The sequence below is a fragment of the Python bivittatus genome, unplaced genomic scaffold (assembly GCF_059951505.1).
Source record: "Python bivittatus isolate LINGU-HERP-01145 unplaced genomic scaffold, Pbiv_v1 ctg000480_np1212, whole genome shotgun sequence".
NCBI lineage: Eukaryota > Metazoa > Chordata > Lepidosauria > Squamata > Pythonidae > Python > Python bivittatus.
In genome coordinates this window covers 11,961,459-11,986,498 of record NW_028277075.1, presented here as the reverse complement: position 1 = coordinate 11,986,498, position 25,040 = coordinate 11,961,459, and the positions used below count along the sequence as shown (strand labels likewise).

The window sequence follows — 25,040 nt, the reverse complement described above, 5'->3', positions numbered from 1 at the left end:
AGAGTTTTGTCGGTTTCACCTTTGGTAGTGGTTTTTCTCCATTCTGTTTTTAGTTTCATACATGGAAAGGTAAAATGGCGGACTAAATACCTGCTTTGTTTCATGCCGGTGCCATTATTCAGGGACAGCTGAATTCAGAATTTGAGGTTCCAGTTTGCTGAACCAATATCATATCATAATGGATATACATTTCTGCTATATATAAAAACAGGGATAGCTTTCTAAAGTCTCTAGTGAATGAGCAAGTAGACATGCTGTTAGCACAGGCATTTTGCAGTCTATAATTCTATGCACATCACTTGTAACACTGTCCTTTAAGAGCCATGTTGGGCATTTGTCAAAATCAGGATGAGGCATCTGTTTGACAGGGCTGAATACAGATAAATATTTAAGAGCAGTCTGGTGGTTTTTCTCCTCAGGGAAAGAGGAAAGAGAAAATTTTATAAACTCTTCAGAAATATCAGTGAAAGCAGTCTCTCTTTATAATAGATTGTCTGCACTACCTTTCATGATTATGTGATTGGAATGAAAATCGAACGAATATTTGCTCTCAACAGTACCACATTCCTAAATATAAGCAAAAGATTGGGACTGTTAAATTCTTGGCCTGCTAACACACAAGAATTTGACTTCTCCATTAATGTGTATCAGATTGTTTTACATGACAATAAATATATGCCACTTCTCTAATTAAATATGTGTAAGAGCTGACTTTATCTAATGACTGTTTTAAAGAGTTTTTAAATTCATGTAGGTACCCTAACTTCTAATGTAAAAAAAATGGTGCTGCTGACAGATATTTTCAAATTGTATTTGATTGTAACTTGTTAAATGTAACATGTTGCTTACATTTAATCGAATTAATGTAAATTCATTAATGTGTTTGTGGAGTTACAGTATATTATTTTTATTTTGCAAACAGCCCTAGGATTATAGCTTGAAAATATGACTAAGGGATTATTAAACATATTAAAATAAAATTGTTTGTTTTGCAGCTGTGCTCTGAACTTCAAATAATCAGGGCTTGCTTATTTCAAGTAAGATTTTATTACATTATCATTCTGAATAAGTTAGAATTATTCAGATTCTTTATATGCTGTGTAATTTTGATAAATTCCAGAATCATTTGTGGCAAAAGGAATACAACTTGGTGGATTAACAGTTCATAGTATAGTCTTGGGTAGATCAGACCCTTCTTTATAAGATGCAGTAAAGTGTTATTCTCACGTTTCCATCTATGCACATATTCTGTACAAGGTACAGACAGAAGAAAAGAAAGGGAACAAATTAAAAGTGGAAGGCCCAGTGCTATAAAAGATAGCTGTGCTCCACTGATATGTCTAATCAGAGTTCAGATGGAAATAAGATCCGTAGAAAGGAATTATCCAAAAATTTCCTTAAAGTATTCTACTCCTAAGTATACAGATTCGAAATATCGGTAACTGCGCGCGGCAAACATACTCCTGATCAATACGTCAGAAAAAGCAGGCAAAACCTGGCGTGAAAAGTGGACACAGCCATCAGTTCGGCGACCTAAATCCCGCTTTTTTTATAAAGCGAAGTCAGAGTTAGTCAAGTAACACTTCCGGTTCTAAACTGACTGTGCGGGTAGTCAAACGCAATGCAATGGACATACAGCACCATACAGAGAACGGCTCCCTCAATTTGCATTTCAGGGCGGGAGCTGCAGCAAAACCTAACCCAGGATACTGGGAGCTGTGTCATAGGCTAGTCTCTAAAGTACTCTGAACCTCTTTTTTCATTCCACCTTCCGCGACAACCTTACATACGGAGGCACTTCAATAGGAACCGGAAGTGGGTAATGCACGGCAACTGATCTAATTTTTCAACCACGGGTCATTTAGTTCGGTCTGAGCTGTAGAAGTGTTAGACATCCCCCCCGCTTCTCAGTCTATGGTTTGTCCTAGAGGGGATGTTGGAATTTCCGATAATTGGGCACGTCATATCCGGACGGTCCTGAGATGCCGGTAAGAAACGATTGTCCCGGGAAAAAGCGAGAGTTTAGGCTCCCTCCCTCGCGTCCTTCCCGGTACGGAGAGAAAGGAGGAGAGAACAGCCACGGGGTGAATGTTCCCACGGCAGCGCACCCGTCCCCCTCCTTTTCGTTTGGGGAGCCTTAGGAGGAGCCGCTCCCTCTTCGTCGCTGGTCTTCATGTTGTGGAAGAGGCCTTGCCCGGCCTTGGCCTTGCCGTAAGAGAGCAGACCCGGCGAAGGTCACTCTCTCGCCTCCAGCGCCCGCGGAGCTTATCTTGACCGCATGCACGGGTGATCTGGGCCCTTTTGTGGACCAGCTGCTCATTCTCAGGCTGGCCTGGTAACTGACAGTGCTGCCAGCATTTTGCGGGGGATGGAGTGGCGCATCCAGCCCGGCAATTCCTAATTGCACCTTCGTAGGAATTGCCTAAACCGTTTAAATGGTTAACATTTCAAACGAAAAGATCTAGGGCGTAACTTGCTTTGAAGTCCCTGAGGATAGTGAGGGTCTATATAATTGCATCAGGATATATATTGCTTTGTATAAAGAAAAAGGTCAGACTCATTCCCCGAGGAGTTTATGGTCTGTCAATAGTTGGAGACCCGTGAAAGAAAGATAAGGCCATTAATACAAAGGCCACAGATAAGTAAACTGAAAGCAAACTTCATTTAATTTGTGGATAAGGATTAAGAATACAGGCAGAAAGAAGTTCTGAATGTGCAGTTTGTAATAGATCATCAAAAATGTCATACTTCAGATTAACATAGGAGCAAAACAGCATCCTCCCTTCCCAAACCTCCTTTCCAACTATGTTACTGGAGTGAATAAAGCTTGAACAATCAGGATTGGAAGGATTGTGAATAGTTCTGGCATCTGAAATCTCAGAATTTTTTAATTACAAGTATGTTTTTTTGCATTTGATTTTTTTTTTGGATCCCAGGGTTTTAATATTTAATAAAAGTAGATCCTGTACCCATTAAATCTGCCCAAGAAACATTAGATAAAATGTGGTGATCACCATGGCACTTATAAAGTGGTATTTTGCCAAGGGCCAACTTATTAAGCCTAGCAATATTATTTATTAGCAGCAGCATGCTAAGACCTTATCCAAGGTGGTTAGTAGTCCTGAATGGTTTTAACATAGTTTTAAACATAGAAAACTATGATAGTATACTGAAAGGAGCTTCTAAGTATAAATTGGAAACAAGGGAAAATGAAGTTACTTTAGTATTTTAAGAGCTTTTTTTTTTTTTTACATTTTTGTTTCCAGGTCTTAGTTCCTAAAGAAATCTCTAAGATAACTATTTCGTAAATAAATAGGAGCAAGTGAAATGTACTCAAAGTTCTACAGTGAGCCATTGTACTGAAAATGTTTATCTCTGTGTGAGAAACTTTATCTGAGTCCTGATTCTAGTTAAAAATGTAGCAGTGTAGAAATAGATACGTTTTATAAGCAAGAACATCCTCAATACAGTGCAGTTGTGTACATGTGTATCACTTTATAATTTATTAAAATAATATGGCAGTTATAATTAATTTTCCTTCTTTTTTCAGGTTATATTGAATTGCTCTCTACCATCCTCTCTATTAAGATGACCCTCACAAACCTGTGAGGCTGGAATATGTGTATAAAGGCAGATAATTGTTCATGTTGATCTCCTAAACATATGCCTTACCTAGATCTGCTTTGGGAGTTGGAAACTTGAATCGATGTTATCAGATGAGTTAGAGTCTAAACCAGAGGTTAGCACAAGATTTGCGTTCCTGGTTATCTATATATTTTACATATTTGTATAGTGTTAGACTCCAACATTACTCAACCAACTAAATCTACAAAGTGTCATTTGAAAGTCTGTTGTCTTAAGATGACACTTGAGTAGCACATTTACTTAGGAATGATCTCCACCGAATACAATGGGAAATACCCTTAAGTAAATGTCTATAGAATTATATATCTGCCCTTTATTAGGAAGTTGCTCTTGGTTCAGATGCAAATTACTTTTCCTTCCATGGGTTTATTTTTCTGTAGAACTTTACTAATAAATTGGCATTTTGGCAAATTGTTGCATTAAACAAGCTTTTCAGAAACTGTTATAGTATGTGCTGAGTCTTGTTGTAGAAGGAAGCTTGAAAATATGTACTGTAAAACATTACATGCTGGAGATTAAAATGTTCAGTGCTGAAGGCAAGATGTTGGAACTCCTGCATTATATACTCTACTCTTCTTTATTATAGCATGTTTGAGGATAATACTTGTCCAAATTATAAACAGGGTGTCTGAGAATTGGGTTTTTATCAGTCTTTACAATACTTTTATAAGAAATAAAAGTAGAAAGTTGATTCAGAGACAGGTACATGAACTGTGTTTTGTAGGATTTCTTCCAAAACAACACTAGTAAACAACCCTTTGACTCAAGTTTTTCTGTACTGTCCAATTACATATATTCAATATATAGTTTAACATATTATCTTTGCAATAAAATTCCTCCTGTGCTCCAGTGAACCATGCCAAATATCAGCTTCAGAGATGGGTTGTTTGTTTGTTTTTGTTGAGACCAAAAAAATGCAGGCTCTGATATTTTCTTTCTGTAGTGCTGCAAGTATATCTGGGTGTATTCTTGAAGAGCCATTGCTAGTAACTGTTAGCACTACTGGATTAAGTATTTGATTCAGTATGCAGTTGCTTCTATATTTCTATGACCTTTACTGCAAGTAGGAAAAAAAAAATCCTTCTTGCTAATGTTTAGTGGGCTATCCATAGCTGATATTTATGTTTTTTCTTAATGAACCACATGCTACTTAGGTACATCACATGTAATTTGGGCTGCATTATGAATATAATCCCACAAAAAGTATTGGGTATGTCATGTAGATTGCATTATTCACTGCAGTTAAAATTCAAGACTGGTTCTTACACAATAGAAAAATAATATTGATTGTAAATACAGTCAGAGAACCAGACTTATAACACCTACTGCTGTTACATATGAGATAACAAATGCATTGTTTAGTAGAATAGTAAAATTTCAGAATTTTAAATGATGTTAATACTGGCATGTGCAGAATTTTCGTATTTTTATTATTTCTTGGTTCATCTTTGGTGATAATAGAATGATTAAATGTTGTATTTTGCTATCTTTATGAAGTAATTATGCAGGTATACTTGATAAATTATTCCTGTTTTACTGTCTTTTGCAATTAAAGTTGATGAATGAGAGAGGTAGTATTATATAAAAAGCATGATATTGCAGACCTACATTATTTGCTGCTGCCTTAACACATTTGTTTTGTGTTGTTTTTTTAGTTGCTGGTTCAGTTTGTTCAGAACACATCTATCCCACTAGGACAGGGGCTTGTGGAATCAGAACCTAAAGATATTACCTGTCTGTCTCTTCTTCCTGTTACAGAATCCCCAGAATGCAACAGGTTGATGTTGCCAGGTAAAAGCTGTAGTCTGAGGATTCTAAAAATATTTTGTATTATGTTCTTCCTGTTACAGAATCCCCAGAATGCAACAGGTTGATGTTGCCAGGTAAAAGCTGTAGTCTGAGGATTCTAAAAATATTTTGTATTATGTTTTTGTAAAATTAATAATGTTCATAAGATCACAACTTTGCACTCTAATTTTGAAGAGATCCATTGAGACTAGGGTGTTTTGTTGTAATATGGGTTGTTTTTATAATATACACCTGGAAATTCAGCTTCCTTGAACAGTAATATCTATATGAACCTGTTGGAGAGGTCATCTGATGGTTTGAGGTCCAGTATCATCAGTATGCCTATTATACTCTACTTTCCATTGCAACTCCAGGTTCTGCTGGGGATGTCACTGAAATCCTGTCTTGGCACCTGGAGGCTGTGAGTGTGTGGATGAGAGAGAATGAGTTGAAATTGAACCCTAGCAAAACGGAGATGCTGTTTGTATGTTGGTGTTCTCCTTTGACCCCAGTGATTACTGGTCACTTGGCCATGACTTGGGGATCCTCCTGGACTTATGGCAATTGCTACAGCAGCAGGTAGAGCCTTTGTCAAGGGGGGCTTTAGCCCAGCTTTGACTGGTGCATCAGTCCTGGCCTTTCCTTGGACAGGAGGGCCTTGTGATGGTGACTCATGCCCTTATACTCTTATGTCTAGGGTATTGCAATGGGGCTGCCTTTAAAAACCATTGAAAGCTTCAGTTGGTAGAGATTGCAGTGGCCCAGATGCTTATTGTCAGGTATTACCGAGAGCATGAGATACCCATATTGCAAGCCCTGTGTTAGTTGCCTCTTAGCTCCTGGGTGCAATTTAAAGTGCTGGTATTAACCTTTAAAGCCTTTTATGGCTTGGTGCCAGGCTACCTACAGGACCTCGTCATCTTTCAGGAGCTGGCCCAACCATTACAATTATATCAGGAGAAGTAGAGATCAGGGAGGCTGATGCTCGGAAACATTCCTTGCTGCTGGTGGTCACCCTTGGAATGTTCTCTTGCTCAAGGTTAGATCTCCCCTATCTTGGCCATATTTGGAAAATGTTGAGGACTGAATTCTTCTGGACAACATTTGGTTCATGATGTGTTTTCATATTGGTATTGTATGTTTTATGGTTTTTAAATGTTCTTGTATCACAGTATTTTTGCTTTATTGTACCTCTAAGCCACTAACAGTCTATTGGATTAAAGTGTGGTAAAAATCTGATAAATAAATAAAATATATATGTAATAAGAGAAAATTCTGGCATATTTTAACATAACTGATTAATAGTGTGTGTGATCCCAAGGATGCTGGTTTTAACATTAGTTTTGTAATAAATGTGCTGAAAGCTCAGAGTTAGATGCTTTTTAAACTTTCAGATGATTCCCCAAATCATACTGGCTCTTCCAAGGGTGTTTCTTCTTCGGCTGTTCTGCGAAGCCTCCAAGTAAATGTTGGCCCTGACGGTGAGGAAACAAGGGCACAAGCAGTACAGAAACCACCCGAACTTCTTCCAAGTCCTGATACTTCTAGCTTACTGCAAGATCTTCAGCCTAGTGATAACACTTCCTTTATTCTCCTCAATTTAACACGAACAGGTAATTTCCATGTAGGTAGATTGGTTTCTACTATTAAAAAACAAGATATGATATTTGAGATGCACTGCTTTGAAAAATATGGTGAGGTTTTTCACACATGGGAGTGTATAACCAGCAACCTCCCACAGAGTGGGAGTGCCAGTTGAAATGTCTTACAGTCTTGTGACAAACAAGCAATTTGTTTATCTTGTTTGTACTTAAGGTAACCTCTTCTCTAGGCCTAGGGTCTCCTTCAGAGCACCTGGTATTTGTCCAGGATGAAGCAGAGGATTCTGGGAATGATTTCTTTGCGAATGGTAGCACCGACAGCAGTACCCCATGGTTTTTACGAGTGCAGGAACTGGCTCATGATAGTTTGATTGCTGCCACTCGAGCACAGCTCGCTAAGAATGCCAAAGCAAGCAATAATGGTAAGATGTTCTTTCTTATTACTCCATTTTCAAAGATAGAAATTAAAGCAGCTCAAGATACTTTCTATAGAACAATTACTGATATTTATTTTTTTTCATTAATATTCCTTTGTAACACACTCCTTCTGAAAATAACAACTTTTATAGTAAAAGTCACATTTCTTTAAAAAATGGAACATTATTAACTAGAAATATAGAGAAAAGCAGCAATGACCAGATTTAGAGTTAAGAAATATATCTGATTTTAAAGGTTTGGTTCATCCAATATTTTTTATTTGTAGGCATTGTTGTCTAACTGTAGGATTTTTCTTTCCTCTTCCAGGTGAAAATGTCCATGTTTGTTCAGGAGAATCACAGCCAAAGGAATCCAGCCCCATTCCTCACCTACCCCGTGTAGAAAAAAAATTGAAGTGCACTGTTGAAGGCTGTGATCGGACATTTGTATGGCCAGCTCACTTCAAATATCATCTAAAAACTCACAGGTGTATAGACTTGCTATAGCTGAGGTTTATCAAGGTTCTACAGGTGGTATATATATTAACGTAGCGTGTAATTGATTTCTCCTTTGGAACAATTCACTTCATATTTGGGGAGAGTCAATCAAACTAAGACAGCTAATCTCTGTTTTGTAAGCTCATTCAGTGTGTCTTTTAATATTAGCTTAGTTTTTGAAAGAACTGGAAGCTGCTTTGGTTTGTAATTCATTGGCCTGAATAAGAATCGTGTTGCTTTTCTTATGTATATGCACAAAAGGAAGCACACCAACCAAACAAGAGGAAAGACAGGCAAACATTGGTGAAAGAAAGAATGTATTCTTTATTATATTAAAACTGAATACATTTCAAGAGATTCCAGTCCCCTTCCTCAAAGGACTAGAAAAGCAACTGAAGTAACACTTTCAAAATATGAAACAAATTACAAGTATACTTAATGCACATAAAACATGTATATACTTGTACATATACATATATCAGTTATGCCCCTTCCTGGATCGGGAGGCTCTCCGCACGGTCACTCATGCCCTGGTCACCTCCTGGTTGGATTACTGCAGTGCACTTACGTGGGGCTACTCTTGAAGAGTATCTGGAAGCTACAGCTGGTGCAAAATGCAGCGGCGTGGACAGTTCTGAAAGCCTCCAATGGGGCCCATATAACACCTCTGTTACGCAAGCTGCATTGGTTGCTGGTTTGCTTCCAGGTCCAATTCAAGGTGTTGGTTATTAACTTTACAGCCCTTCATGGCACAGGACTAGGTTATCTGAGGAGCCATCTCGCCCCCATTATATCAGCCCACCCCACTCGATCTAGCAGAGGGGGCATGTTGCGGACCCCACTGGTCAAGGAATTTTGACTGGTGGGGTCTAGGAAGAGGGCCTTTTCTGCCGTGGCCTCCACTCTGTAGAACAACTTACCACCCGAGGTGCGGTGCACCCCCACTCTCATGGCCGTCAGGAAGAGTGTGAAATCTTGGATATGCCAGATGGCCTGGGGGCCACATGGGAGCTTGGCCCATTGGAATTGGCTCATGGGGTAATTGATTCCCCCCCCCCATCACCTTGAAAGTTCTTAGTCTTTTTATGTATATGGTCTTTTTATATAGCTCACTTTTTAACTAAATTAATGTGGATATTTATATTTTTTAAATTTGTTTTTAATTTAAAATGCAAACTACAAAACACAAAACCAGCAATAACAAAAACAAAATAATTCAAACAACCAAAATATAACACATATAACATAATCTCTACGTGCACCCATTACCCGTGGGACTTATAACCCTCTTTATCTCTTTACTTTTTGTTATCATGGATTTTTATTATTAATAATTTTTAATAAGCCCTCCTCTCCAAAAGGATGATATATATTGATCTGGTTTTACTCCCTTCCCTTTAACAAAAACATATTCCAGAAATTCACCCCATATAACATCAAAATCATTCCTTTTCGCCAGACCCTTTTTATATTTTTGTTCACATGTCAATTTATCATTAATAGCAATATTCCATATTTCTTTAAACCAATCTTCAAGCTCATACTCAAAATCCACTTTCCATTTTTTAACTATTATTAATCTTAAGGCAGTAACAAAAATTATCATCTCTTTCTTTTGCCATTCTAGTTTCATGTTTCCAAAATTTAACAGTAATGCAATTTTTGGACTTATTTGCAAATTAATAGATAATATTTCATTAATCTCAACAAAAATCTTTTTCCATTTTTTTTTCCTTTTCACATTCCCACCATAAATGCAGATAAGTCCCAATTTCTTTTTTACACCTCCAACAATTTTTTAAATTACTTCTGTTATAATAGCTTAAAGTTACTGGGGTCATGTACCATTTCCAAACTGTCTTATAACAATTCTCTTTAATTCTAACAGACATATTTTTCATAATTCTTTGTGTCCAAATCTTTGACCATTCTTCTTTTGTAATATTAATACCTAAGTCACTCTCCCAACTAAATTTCATTCCTTGTTGTGCTTGATTACCCTCTAACAATATTTTATATATTTTACCTATTAACCCTTTTGTTACTTTGTCTGTATCATTCTGTTTCATTTGTATTATTAATTCCTCAAATTTTATTAATTGTCTGCATTTCCCATATTGTTTCACCCAATTCTTAGTCCATACCTCCAACTGCAATACATTGTACCAAGATATTTTACTTTGTTCAAATATTTCCTTTATATCATCTCTACAAGAAACTTTACGTAAGCAATCTTTCAGTCTTAATACTCCAGCTGTCTCCATATCTTTTATTAATCCTGCCTTAAGATTCTCTGGAAATTTTTCTAAATCTACAATTCAGGTCAGTGATGATATTCCTGGACTAAATATTTTTTTATTTTTATGCCAAGTCTGTAAGATAACATTACTTATTGGGTTTTTTATTTCTATAAAACATTTTTTATTTTGTGTAAAAAGAAAATAATCCTTATCCCTTAGGATATTTATATTTTTAACTGTGTTGGGGTTTTATTTTAATTGTGAGCTGCCCAGAGTCACCCTCTGGGGGAGATGGGCGGCATATAAATTTAGTAAATAAATAAATATACCCAAAAACAATGGAGAGAGAAATATAAAGAGATGAGAAAACATATATAAGAAAATAAATGAAGTGCATAACACGCTAATTACTCTGTAAGGGAAATATCATTACCTGTTATATAGTCAGCATATATAGCTATTAGAGTATCAAACTAGACAGAAATAATGAACAGATAAAGAAAATGGACAAACCATAAGCCAGAGGTAAAGGGTATGTGAAAATGAATAGACCATGAAACATAAATAAAATTTCAAGGGCTGTGAACATAGTGACATAATCAACATTGTTACTATATTAATAAAAGTTATGTAAAAACCATATTAAACGCACCACACAATCAACTAGATAAATAATGCTAATAAAGCAAAAAACGTGTAATAAAAAATACATAGTGTAAACTTACGTCGTATAAATCAAACAGCTAAACAGAAGTGCATACATTTAAATGGCAAACTAGAGGAATGTATGTTAATTATATGAAAAGAAAAGAGACCCGGTGGCATATATTTGAAATGTTTAACTTAGTGTGGATATTAAAGAAGCTGTTCCTGTAAATAAATAAATTCTGGCTTAAAAGCTCTCAAATTCAGAAGAAACAAGGAAAATACCTGTTGCAAGCAGTGTTTAACTTGATGAATTGTAGTTTAAAACTGAAAAGTTCACTAACCTTATAGATCATAAAATGTTTGCTGTTTTTAATTTCACTACATGAGGGTTGTTCAAACTGTGCTTCCTGGAACTATAGGATTCCATGAGAGACCAAGAGCAAAAAAAAAAAAAAAGTTTACTTAGGGGTGTCCATAGCAATTTTTCAAAGGTTGGGGCTTGTCAGCTGACATTCATAAGCCCCACCAGCCCTGATTGTGAGGACCTATCACTTTGCCTCTTGATCAGGACTTCTGGGATTTTTTTTTTTTTATTATTATTATTAACAGATTTTGTGGCCTGAAAAAGTTTGAAAATCCTGCACTACATGTACTAGAAATTTGAAAAAAGAGAATTGATAAGCCTTTGTGCAAGATAAAGTTGTTAGAACGTGAAGGCCCATTTAGTTAAACATTGGTTGCAACAGCAGTATCCATAGTCAGATCTTTGTTTTGGGGCTTTGCAGCATTTACCAACTTGAACAGAAAGGGCTCTTCTCTCTATAGAAGCTAGATGATTATGAAGAAATGTTTCTCTCCAAAGGGTCTGAATGAAAAATTTGAATTGACCTCATTAATCATTTTTGACTTAAAAGAGCTGGGGAGCACCAACTATTTTCTTATTTCTTTTGATTTTGAGAGTTTTATGCAAACATTTCTGCCAATATGTATTGTTAATCACAGAGTCGATTTCTTTAACATCCTCACTGATTAGGAATTTTTCAGGGCATCTGGATTTCTCTCCACTTTCTATGACTAACATGCAGTGTTTCTCTAGCTTGCAATTTCAGTGTATGCATTTCTTCCTAGCTCTTTGATTTGTGCTGTGTGAGTTCGCTGCTTTTTTATTACATATCTGTTTTTTTCTTTTTTTAAAATTAGCATTATTTGTCTAGTAGCTTGTAGGATCTGTTACATGTGGTTTTTATATTATGTTTCTCTGGTAACAATGTTTATTCTTTTAGATGTTTAAATGTTTAAACATTTCAGAATATTCTCTATGTGTTTGCAGCCATTATAGTTTTGCAATTATTTATCTCATGGCTTTTTTTTTTCACATTCCCTTTACATTTATTTTATGGTTTGTCCATTTTTTGGTTCCTTATATGTACATTATTTTTGTTTCGTTCAATATATAATCTGCATATATAGCATATAGTGATCGTTCCCTTAAGAAATTATCTACGTGTTACTCACTTCATTGACTTTTTTATTTATGTGTTATATTTTTAAAAATATTGCTCTGACCTTTCTTTTGAGGTGTATGTATCTGTGTTGTTCCTGTACTGTTCTGTGTTTTATGTGTGCTTTAGGAATAGTTGTAACTTGTTTCATATACTATAAATACATTACTTAATTGTTTTTTCAGTCCCTTGAGGCACTCCCTCAAAAAGTGTTGGGAGTTTTGATATAATAAAGGATTCTTTCTTTCACAATTTTTTCTTTACTTTCCATTAGCTTCATCTATATTTAACCTAAACGTTTTGATAAAATTGTGATGGTATGACATTTTAAATAAAAATGTCTTTTTATATTAATTGTTACTTTAAACAATTAATATAAACCAGTGTTCTGGTTGCATCACCTTCCAGCTCCTCTTTTTGAATTAAATTAAAATCACACATGATGTTGTATTATGTAAAGCCAGAACATTAAGAAAATATAACTTGCTTTTAGCAGTACATTCAACAATTTCATGAGAGTAATATTGTTTTCCAGGAATGATCGTTCCTTCATATGTCCAGCAAAAGATTGTGGGAAAAGCTTTTATGTCTTACAAAGATTGAAGGTGCACATGAGAACACATAATGGCGAGAAACCATTCATTTGCACTGAACTAGGCTGTGGGAAGCAGTTCACAACAGCTGGGAATCTGAAGAATCATCTGCGAATTCACACTGGTGCGTTCTTTCCATCTTTTTCGGAAAAATACTTTTCCTTCATGAACATGTTTATGATCACCTTTCATAAGGTGCTATAAAAGTTTTGATATACATTTTTATTGATGAACATGATTCTTCCTGTGTGTTGCAGCTACTCACTTTCTGTCTGAAAATTTATTTTCGGTAAAGTGGAAGGTGAATGAATAGATAATGCATCTTATGTTTAATTTGCTTGCTGCTAAATAATAACAGTAAATCAGATCTGCTATTCACAGACTTTAAACCAAAATTATTTATTGTATTGATTCAGAAACAGTTTTCTGATGAGATCCAAACAGATCATTTTTTCTGACGGCCCACTAGAGATAGCCTGTGAGTGCCATGGAGTTGCCCTTGTTATCATAATCAATATGTTAAATTAAATATCTCACTTGACTTTTCAGCCCCAAAGGAAGTTCAAGAGGGTTTAAAAACAGATTCACAGTAAAAGCTAATAATCAAATTGTCAGATGATCCTGGCAAAAGTGGGCTTCGTGATGAATACCTTTACATGAAATAGACTGTAGTGGAGGAAGCTTTGCTGAAGAAGGTAGTTTTGAAGATAGAAAGAAATCAGAGAGCTATTTTGTGGATAGATAAAGAAGATTCACTGGCAAGACTCAAAATACTTATTTCTGCTTGTAAGCAACCTATGATAGAAAACAAAATAATATCTTAATGCAAGAGAGAGAAACCCTTACTGGTCATTTGTGTGAGAAAGAAAGTAGGAGATCAGAATGTTTGCAGTGATAAGCTGTAATATGCAAATGAGAGTGAATTAATCAGGTGAGGAATTACTATGAAAATGAGACTTTAAAAAACAACCTAGGAATTCTGTATTGAGAACTATGCACTAGTTTGCACTATTTTGAAGATATGGGTGATGTCATAACATCTTCCTGTGCATACCAAGTGTTCTTTTTGTGGACACATTCTGAATCGATTACATGAGTGATTATAGGATTCCATTTAAGAATATATCAAGTATTAAAGATTGAATGTTGTGTAGATGGTAGAAATCTGGGTAACAGAAAATACCACAGGTGGTACAAATACTATAGTACTGAAATAGTTTTGGAAAATCCAAACATAGTAAACCGTTTCTATTGTTTTCCATTTAAGTGGTCTTTTTAAAAATGAAGCAAAAAACCTAATTATAATTTGATATAACACAGGGGAAAAGCCCTTTTTATGTGAGGCTCAGGGCTGTGGTCGTTCCTTTGCTGAATATTCCAGCCTTCGGAAACACCTAGTTGTCCATTCAGGTAAGGACTATTTCTTCAGATGAAATTCACACAACGTGAGTATTTATTGCAGATAGCTGTATAATCCCTAGGTCCTATTCCAAAATCCGTCCTTTTGGCTTCTTAATTTCCCCAACCTGTTCATATTATATCTCACTCAGTCTTCAAGCATGTAAAGTCTCTTGTTGTCTAGGCCCACATTCTGTATATTAAAGATTTCAGATCATACAGATTTACATTTCCAAATTATGAACATTTTCTGGCAAAATAATGCTTTGAACTTGGCAGCCTTTCTAGAGCTAATACTTTATATTGACTGAATTTGAGTGATATCAGTCTGTTTGACCACATAATAAATATTTAACTTTCTGTTTTACAAGTTTTTTTGCTTTGTTTCAGGACTAAAGCCACACCAATGTCAAATCTGTGGGAAGACATTTTCTCAGAGTGGTAGTAGAAATGTACACATGAAGAAACATCATTCCAGGGCTGGAACAACTAGCAATAGGCAGCATGAGCAAACAGGTAGGGACTAAGATAGAAAAAAATTGGTAAGAGAATGGATCCACAGAAATATCAGGGTGATGGATTGGTGACAGATAACCCCCTTGAGGCATTTGGGCCAGGAAGTTAGGTGAGCTCTGTGGGTGATGTGGCTTTTTGTTTTGGTGGTTACTGTTTTACCAGGGCATTGTGGATTTATGTTTGTTTATTTGTTTGTTTATCAAATTTATATGGCCGCCCATCTCACAAAAAGTGACTCAGTGGCACACAACAATTGTTACATCATAGCAATATTATTATGATGCTTTTAATCTTTGTACACCGTCCAGAGTCACTGCTGTGAGATGGGTGGCTCTATAAATAGTATAATTAAATAAATAAATAAAGTAAGTAAGGGCTGGGCTGGGCTGGGCTGGGCTGGGCTGGGCTGGGCTGGGCTGGGCTGGGCTGGGCTGGGCTGGGCTGGGCTGGGCTGGGCAGGAAGTTATGGTGTAATTGCCCCTTTAGTACACTTCTCAATCCTAACCCAAACTGTTTAGTGATATTCATGGTTGATTAATACTGCCTTCTGAATAAGGTAAACAGAGAGGTTCTATCTATTAATTACATAGTTACCAAAGAGTTACCATGTTGCTTCTGAATCCCAGATGTATTCATATGCTCAGAGCAGTAGAGAAGGAAAGAAATACAAAAGAAATGAACTCTAATGGAACTGAGTTAAGATAAACTTTTAAAAAGCTGAGAAGCTGAACACCCTTACTCCCTCCTTTCTCTTATATCACTATACGGAATAATACATTGGACTCTAACCACAATTTTTAGTTAATCTACATCTGGATATTATTACACTATTTACTCCTCTTCTTGAAAAGTCGATATTATGGCATGTTGTTTCTTCTGACCTTAGGAAATTTTATATTTGGATACTTGTGTCCACAATACCTTCTTCTATCAAAATGAGCAGCTTGCTACTTGAATGCTGGGCCTCATTTCTCATACCCTTCCAGCCATTCTATGCCTGGTGCAGTATCGCTGGTTTAGAATGGCACGTCCAGTCCTGGTTCCTTCTGGCATGATTTCTTTAATCAGTCATGTTTGCAGATGAATGGATCGTTCTGGCATGATATTTCATTAAATATATCATTAGTCATATACTGAGTGCATCCATAAAGGTTGTTTTTGTACTCAAACATAGATGCTCTTATGTTTGGGCAGGCTGTGTGTGTCGTTCCATAGCATGTATTTTTGATGGTTTAAATACCATTCCAACAAATGACACTATGGCAGGTGTGGATTGCAAAGATGGAAAAATAATTGTTTGAATGAAAGTAAAAGGGTGTCATAAGGGTATTAAAATTTCATGGCTTTGAAGTTTAATTTGTGAAAGTGATGTTTCTATTTCACAAAAGTAATCTTTGAAGGACACTAATCTTATTTAGTTAGTCTCCTTAAAAAACTGAACTGTTTGAACTGTGTACACATCAACATTTACCTGTTGCTAAACCCCCACCACCACCAATCTTCTATGCTTCAAAGAGAAAATCTCATAAGGATGAGTACAACACAAATGTTCTGTATTCAAATTTGTGAGTAATAATATAATCCCTTTTGTGGACACTAAAATAGCATTGCAGTAATTGCTCAAGTGATGGAATTTTTTTTAAACCAGAATCACTGATGGGCAGCAATTTGTTGGAAGAATCTGAATTACACAGTAAGAACCTGGTGTCAATGAACTCTTCACCCAGCCTTGGTGTTGAATCTTTGCACTTGCCAGATCCGGAATCAATCATTGGTGTAAAGGAAGGTGAGAATTTTTTTCTGTCTAATCAAAAGGAGGTCCAGTATGAAATGAAAATAAAGATGAGGATAGATGGTCTTGTATTTCTAATAGTATAGTGTAATTTAATGGAGTTACATGGAATACAAGCAAGTGTAGCACAAAAATGTTAGCCATTAGTTAATGCAAGAAGGGGTCGTTTTTAAAACTTCCTTGATAATTGTATAGTAGTAGTGGAATAATTTTGGGTTGCCAATTATATTGCATATCCTTTTGGGAAACTGAGAAGTAAGGCTTGGGAAAAGAATTTTGATTTTCTTACAAAGGTAGTCTGTCCCTTGAGAGCAGGTGTCTCATCTTAAGACTGGATGCTTTCTTATTTGGGATGGTCATTTCGTTCTCTGTAATATCTTATGATCCATAGGACTGAAGTGTAAGCTTGTGGCTTCTTTTGCAATCCATTTTCTGCCTGGACTAGTTAATATTAATGTACTTTATAGTTTGTCTAATGTAGCCTCTGAGTTGGACATAAACTGAGAATATTTGATTGTTCCAAGCACAAGTTGTTGCTGCCTAATTATTAAAATTATTATTATTAAAATGTAAATCTAATTGGCAGAAAGCATAACTGCACATAATGTGTTAGCTTTCTTTAGCCTGAGGTGAGCTATATGAGGAATGTTGAAAAAAGATTTATCCTTTACCAAAATACACTTTCCAAAGTATTTTTAAAAATGTTTTTTATTTTGTTTACTGCAATAATGATGAGCACTATTGAATTATTTATTGTTGTATGTTATGCGATGGCAACATAACAATTCCAACACCGATGCCAAGTGGCATCAGTGGAATCCTTTAATTCACTAGTTCTTTCAAATGGTTGAAATCCTGGGAGACTTTGGGGTTCTTGCAAGAGATCTTACAAGATTTCAGGCAAAAATGCTGAGATACCAGATTTGTGGTGAGAGTGGTGTGATGTTTGTTTGTTTAATCTATATAGCCACCCAACTCAACAATGACTCTGGGTGACAGAGTGATTAAAAATAAAAACATATGTATGTATACAAAGTTTAAAATACACAGCAGCTGAGAAGAATAACAGTCATTTGCATAGCCAGGAGACAGGGCCCTAGGCCTGACCACAGAATCGGGTCTTTAGAGCCTTATGAAAGGCCAGCAGGATTGGAGCGAACCTGCTCTCCAGAGGGAGAATGTTCCAGATGGCAGGCGCTACAGCAGAAAAGTCAAATAATCTGGGCCCTGCCAGCCAACATTTTCTAACTGATGGGACCTGGAGCTTGCCCATCCTGCCGGCCCGGACAGGATGGAGAGAAACAACCAGGGGCACGATCAGTGCTTTCTCTGTCCCATATCCAGGCCTGAATCCCAACTAAAAGGGGTCCAGATAATCCGTTTCTTCCAGGGACTTCTGAAGCTGCAGCATGATCACCTACTCTACAACCTACAAGGAAGATTGGAAACTGGCTGAAAATTGTCTAGACTAGTTGGGTTGAGCGATGGTCCCTTAAGGAGGAGGCACACCTCCACCTCCTTAAGGGCCAGTGGAACTACTCCCTTCCTGAAGGAGGAATTAACTACTGCCCGAACTCAAACACCAGCCAGGAGGGGCATGGATCTAACCCAGAGGTGGCCAAACTGACAGCATTGAGAGCCCTGTCCACTTTGAGCCCTGTCCAGCATTGAGAGCCCTGTCCACTTCCTCAGGCTCAACAGGATCAAACTCTCCCCAGATAGGACCCAGCCCCTGTAACCTCCATTGGCCCTGCTTCAAGACTGGAGTCCAACCTAGAGCAAATTCAAGCAATTTTATCTGCCAGATTCCTAACATATTCCTCATAGCAACCTTGGAGGTGAACCTCAGCTATTCCCTCCTAGGAGGGCCTGGGTCACCCAAAACAAGGCTGCTGGATGGCTATCTGCAGATGCAATAAGGGCTGAGAAGCCTCATCACCCTTACCACCATGAGGTGAGCTGAAACAGTGGCTCTAGCCCGTGTTTGGCTCCTTGTCTGCTGGCGGCACTTTATGTGTCTCTTCTCCTGCTTCATCTCCTTAAGCTCCCCCATAAACCAGGGGAGTTCTGGGATCCATGGGGGAAGAGAGGCTGCTGGGGCACAATCTGATCCTGAGCCTCAGGCAGCCACCAGGGCTTTGGTGGGACCATACAGCAGACCCTCCAGAACAACTCCAAGGTCCCTCTGAAATCCATTTGGGTCCATTAGTCACCTGGGGCAGACCAGTCCAATAAGTCCAGCCTTCCTGTGGTGGTGGGTGATGCCAAAGAATTGCAAACTTACCAGTGTATCCCTCAAATCCAGAGCACCTTGTCACTGCTCCAAAAGAAAAACCAGGTCAGGCGTATGACCACTGTTATGCGTTGCATATGAGATCACTGAAATCTTGCATGACGTTGCCCATACAATGAATTGTTATCATTGTATAAATAATACTTGAAAAGGTTGCCAATGTCTACTGTATGTTAGTATTCCTTTTTGTACTGGAACATTATTTTCTAAATTTGCTTTACTGTATCTACATGGCACAAGCTGTACCTATAGATTGAGAGTTTTTTAAAGTATCATTTATTTTTCTGCTTGATTTATAGAGGTTCTAGCTGAAGCAGCAGCAAATTCTCTCCATGATGCATCTGATGTGGTTTTGCCATCTCATCATCTGATGCCCATGTCAACATCAAGGCACTCTTATGGCGTGTCATCTTTACTACAATAAATTCTCAGGTCTGAAGGTTTCTGTTTTGAAAAACATAGTGCTAGTTTCTAATTTCAGAAAACGTTCGCTCCTGTGATAGAAGGTAAGAAATTTGCTTATTTTCCTACCGAGGAACCAGGCCATTCTGAAGTGCACGTATCCTTCCCATTTGTTCAGGAGGCAGAATTAGAAAAAATTCTAATCTCAGTTCCTGTGGGACAGGAGAATTCCCTTCCCCAGTTTCCAGCCTTGCCTTGCTCCAAAGAACATGCATGCCTACACATTCTGTCTGCTGACCTCATGACAAAGACTACCTCAGCTAGTGATTTCTATTATTTTTACATTTACATTTACATTTACATTTACATTTACATTTACATTTACATTTACATTTACATTTACATTTACATTTACATTTACATTTACATTTACATTTCTTTTCTTTACTTTTCTTTTTCCTTTTCTGTTTGCTTCAGCAGTGCTAAACTAAGTGATGGCAACACATTGTCTCCTAGGATTTTTCTGACAGATAAAGAGGGGCTTAGTTTCCAAGTGTACAGTGACATATGTCTGCATCTCCACCATGATCCCCCAAGGAGGGCAAGATCCCTGCTCCTGAATCACCAGCCATGGACCACCCACTTTTAATAGCTGGCAGTTCTTTTGAGAAGCTGGAGAGTAGGCACTGGAATGTATGAAAGCCAGCAGAGATGGGTAACTTACCCACCTACAATTCTTCACAAATAAAAATGCATAATTCAAACTAGCTTTGCCAAGTAATATCCCCTCAAAGCCCCAGTGAGTTTTTGATCCTCAGAGAGCACTGGGAAATCCATGGCCTCAGTGGAGCCGATCTACAGGTAGTTCCCAGTTTAAGAATGAGTTCTGTTCCCAAGGTCTGTCTTAAGTCGAATTTGTATGTAAGCCGGAACAGTATCATTGTATAATACTGTATAAGTAGTATTGTGTAATTAACTTGAACCATTGTGTATTTAACTCAAATTATTGTATATTTAACTATAATCATTGTATATTTAGCTCGAATTTTGCTACAGTAGGCTCCATTCTTAACTATGGGTCCTTAAACCAGGCATTCTTAACCTGGGAATTACCTGTATATCCAAGATCTCACACCTAGGAAGAACAGAAAGGGCAAGAAGCCACATTTTTGAGACTTCCCTGCCTCCACGGCAGGATGATGCACAGTGGGGAAGGGAAGAGCATCACCTCTCCTTCCTTGGAGGATCCGTCTGCTGACTGCAGGGGCAAGTACCAGGCTACTTTTGCAGGCAGAAAAGGCAAATCATTAATTGGGAAGTCCTCCCTAACACCACTTCTGACCTGAATGTCTCCTTTCAGACCTAGTGAGAGAGAGGAGAGGATCTGTCCTTAGATAAGGAAGAGGACCAGTAGACAGTCCCTGCATCCACCAGTCTATTCCAAAAATCTACTCCTCAGTAAAGTCTGCAAGATCCTAGGCCTAAAAGACCAGAGCTGTCCACTCCCATTGGTCCCCGTTGGATCTACTGGTGGCCAACATCTTTCCTGTGTGTCAGGCCTTCAAGATGGACCAGACTAGGAAACCAAAGTTATGAATGCTAAAAGTTAACAGTAACGGAATCTTACAAGTCTGAATGTGCCTCCCCGCTCCCTCCCTTTATCTACAAGAGAACTAGGGAGGGTCAAGCCTGAGACACTTTCTCAAATTACATTTTTCTGCCTTGGACTCCTTTTTCTTTTTTTTTTGGTCTGACCGTGGTCTTGGTTGCAGCTCTTTCTGTAGGTTACTCTTACAGCCCATTACACTGTGGCTAGTAGCCTTCCCCATGTTTTCCCTTCCCTGAAATATTCAACAAAGTCCAGGGGAAGAGTGGAGAGGACGTAGGAGAATAAGGAATAGATTCTCCTTGGCCACCAAACTCTATACTTTCCCTCAGGCAGCATTAGTTGCTCCCCCATGGCAGAACTGGTTTGGGAAGCCATGCTAAAGGTAAGGAGGACACCCCCGAACATCAAGAGGACAGGAAAGTAGAGGTTCTGTAGCACAGAACACTGAGGCAACAGTTGTAGCCACAAGGCCCTCCCTGGCTATTTTTGTCAAGGCTTCTATCATTTGGACAAAACAGTTATTTGAGTTCATGCCTCTAGAGCATAGGGAGCTCAAACAGAATCTGAATAAATTAGCAAAGGCAGTTGCCTTCATGGCTGATGTTAATTTGGACAGTGGTCAGTTCTAAGCCAGAGCCTTGATTGCTAATGTGGCCATACAAGATAACTTTTTGTCTCCAAATCTATTATATATGGCCCATTCAAGTGGGGCAAGCTATTCAGAGATTTTTTTATTTATTTTATCAAATTTATATGCCGCCCATCTCAGTATACAAGTGACTCTAGGCAGCTTACACATAAAAATGATAAAAACAATAAAAAATATTTACAGAACACACACACACACACAGTGTTAAAAGTTGAGGAATCTAGATGCCCTAGATAATGTCCTTATTGAGACTAAAGATAAAAATACAGTCTTGCCTGATTAGATAATCAAATTCATCAGGCCCCCTGAAATTATTTCATCCCATTTCTCAACTCTTGCAAGGCAATCACACACCAGCTGCTGCTGAAGTCCAGAAACCAGCTCCAGACCAGAACAAGTCCCATGAGGTGAGAGATTCTTCAGTTCATGTATCATATTTTTCATTGTTCGAAAGAAAAATAATAGCACATCATCCTGGACCTCAAGCAAATGAAACATCATATCAGATGCTAACTTTTAAATCCATGATAAAGTATTTTAAGAAGAAAAAATGCCCTGTGTACCCTTATTTAGATGACCTGCAGAGCCAGTCACCATTGATTGAACAGGGAAAGAGGGACATCCATATCATGTTGCAGACTCTCAAGGAACTGGGCTTCTTAATAAACAGAGACAATAACACTCTTAATCTGGCACACACCCTACAGCATCTTGGTGCCATCCTGGACTTGTGATCTCTCTGCCAGAAGAGAGGAAAGAGACTATCCAGCAGCTAGTCATGTCAGTCTTTCAGACCAGCCACCTAGCATCTAGGGCCAGATGATTGTCCGCATAGACTCAGTCAATGAATTTCCACTCCTGTCCCCTTCAGCGGATGCTCCCTCCTATTCCAGTGTCATATTCCAGTGCTTTATAACACAAAGATCTTATAGATGCCTGGTGATCTCTGTAAAGTTGAGACCAGGGTACTGTTTTTAGACTGTCAAACTATTAACGTCCCACTGATGGAACCTGCTGAGCCAAGGGAGATGTAACCATTCTGATCTCAGCACATTATACTTATATGCACGGAGCTTGAATGAGACTACTTTGGTAGCCTAGGATATGATGATAAAGCCATATGGATATCTATATCTATCTATCTATAGGAATGAATAAGACTCGTTCATTCCACTAGAAATGCAACTACCTTGGCTGTGCTTGATACTAAAGTCCATCTGGAAGACATCTGTAGGTCTGCAACATTGTCTTCTGTGTCCTTTATAACTCTTGTACCTCAGCTGAAGCACTCTTCAGCAGGAAGATACTAAAGGAAATAGTTCTGAGCAAAAACTACTTTCTGGGACATGATATCATACCCAGTGACAGCTTTGGTATATTCCACTTTAGAATGTGCTGGCTTTATATAGGAAAACTACATCAGACTTATTATGAATGCCCTTATAGCAAAGACATGGTGTTCAGCCCACCAAGATATTGTCAGAAAAAGGAGGAAGCCATCAATATTTGCATTCCATATGGAGTCTAACATAACTTTCCTGTATTACTTTCTCAAGTGTTACTTTTCTGGGTTCCCTTTCTGGCTTGGTATTCTGAACTGGGGAAGGGAACTTTGATTTTCCCCTAAGAACTGACATTGGAATCTTTTCTAGCCCCACTTCTGGAGGAGTGGGAAGGAGATACCCACTTCAGAATGCTGTGTCCTCACTGTAGAAAAAGGATTTTCATGGTAAGTTCAATGAATCATTCCTAAATATGGTATAATTTCACTGAAGAATTTGATAGGTTCAGTTTAGTAATAGTCCTTACATTTATCTTAAGATACTTATTTTAAATTTTATTGGAGGATTACAACATTCCTTTTCCTTTTCAATATTTTATTGAAGGTGGAAAATTGATTTGGCAATCTGATCTGAGGACTATAGCTATAACAAGTGTTTACAGAATGACATTAGCAACTTTTCTTTTCCTTACAATTTGTTGGATTTGTTCAGGTGGGTTATGTTGGGATGCCTTTAAGTTTAGGATGTGTACTGCCCAAAGTGATTTTGAGTGGGCATTATAAACATTCTGTAAAATAAATAATATATATTTTCTTTTGCCTTAATTCAAGTAATTCTGATTTTTTTTCCCAGGCTGTTCAGAGATTTGCTAATACAAACTATTAAGTTGTATTAGAGAAACTAATTTTTGTTCAGTTTCCAAATTTGGGTAGGAAATATGGCCAAAAGCTGGTTTCTAGTGTTTACTTAGGAGGTAAATGCACAGTATAGCTTGCTGCAGGGAGAACTGCAAAGTGGCAGGGAGAAAGTGATATCTGAGCATCTGGCTTCTTCTTAACTTACAAACATTAGTTTTGGGCAGGAGTCCCCAAATTCTTCAGCTCATCAATCCCTTCATGAAATTTCAGATTGTTCATCAACTCCCAAACATTTATTATATGAAAATAATTTAATAAATACTACTTTAACTGATAGTACTATGAATAACCAATAGTACTACAAATAAATAACAATAACAAAAACAACGGATAGTCCCATCAAACCTCGGGAATCAATATTGACCACTTTGGGGAACCCTGCTTTTGGGTGACTAGAAATGTTGTGTGGACTGACTAATCCTATTATTTTACATTTTCTATATTCGTTCTGTATTGGTATATGTTTAATTTTACAAGTATGAGATAAAAATGATTCAATATTATTTGAACTGTTATCTTCATTCTTTAGAAGTCTGAGCTAAGTACTAAGAAATAAAATGCAATCATTTATTTCAGAGTTACAGAAGAAGAGCAAATCTGTGACATACTGAATATATGATATGAAGCTAAAGAACAGGCTTTTGTGATGCTCAAGTTGTTTGATATTTGAATTCCCGGAATTTGTGCAGTGCCTCTAGCGTACTTCTCATGACTTGGTGGAGCAGAGGCCTGGACTATGGTTTTATTTCAGTCAGTAAAAACTTTGTTTCCTAAGAACAGATGGAACAGCAGCTGTTAATTTTGGAATTCATGTTTAACCTGGTATCCAAAAGCCAAGAGATAATGTTCTTATACCTAGTTCAAAACCAGGGTTTTTTTCTTTCTTTCTTGAAGTAACCATAAGCTCAACATTATATTGGCTTGTTCTTCTTGGAGGAGTATCTTTAGATAGTAATAAATTCTGCACCAAGGTGCTACAGTTCTGGTTTTGCTTCTGATTTATAGGGGCAGTTTGGTGGTACTCTTGAGCTGGAATTTCTGCATCCTCATGCTTTGTGTGGATACATTCACTAACCCTGCTTTTGCTCCAAACTGAAGACCTCATATCAGAGGATTACCTAGGTCACCCTTGCTTCTTGCTGTGGTATTTTAATTTCTAATTATTAGGTTTATTAGATTTTTAATTTAAAAAAAATCAAAGGTAGAAACTATTCAGTGGCATTCTGTTGTAAATAAACTACATACTTCCA

General features: G+C 37.5%; 1 protein-coding gene across 8 annotated transcripts; it reads left to right on the top strand.

Annotated features, from left to right (window-relative positions):
• Nucleotides 1-1,836: 1,836 nt before the first annotated feature.
• ZNF410 (zinc finger protein 410) lies at nt 1,837-25,039 on the top strand. Of its 8 annotated transcripts, none has more exons than XM_025170839.2 (12): nt 1,837-1,988; nt 3,551-3,739; nt 5,301-5,436; nt 6,828-7,046; nt 7,265-7,456; nt 7,779-7,938; nt 12,874-13,055; nt 14,252-14,341; nt 14,720-14,845; nt 16,494-16,631; nt 19,230-19,362; nt 24,796-25,039. In XM_025170839.2, the coding sequence occupies exons 2-11, from the start codon at nt 3,707-3,709 to the stop codon at nt 19,352-19,354; spliced, it is 1,401 nt and encodes a 466-aa protein (XP_025026607.1). In that variant the 5' UTR covers nt 1,837-1,988; nt 3,551-3,706; the 3' UTR covers nt 19,355-19,362; nt 24,796-25,039. The 8 variants fall into 8 exon arrangements, with proteins under 8 accessions (XP_025026607.1, XP_025026604.1, XP_025026605.1 ...); XM_025170836.2 differs by having other exon boundaries at nt 24,367-25,038; XM_025170837.2 differs by having other exon boundaries at nt 1,987-2,050; nt 24,367-25,038.
• Nucleotide 25,040: the final 1 nt, after the last annotated feature.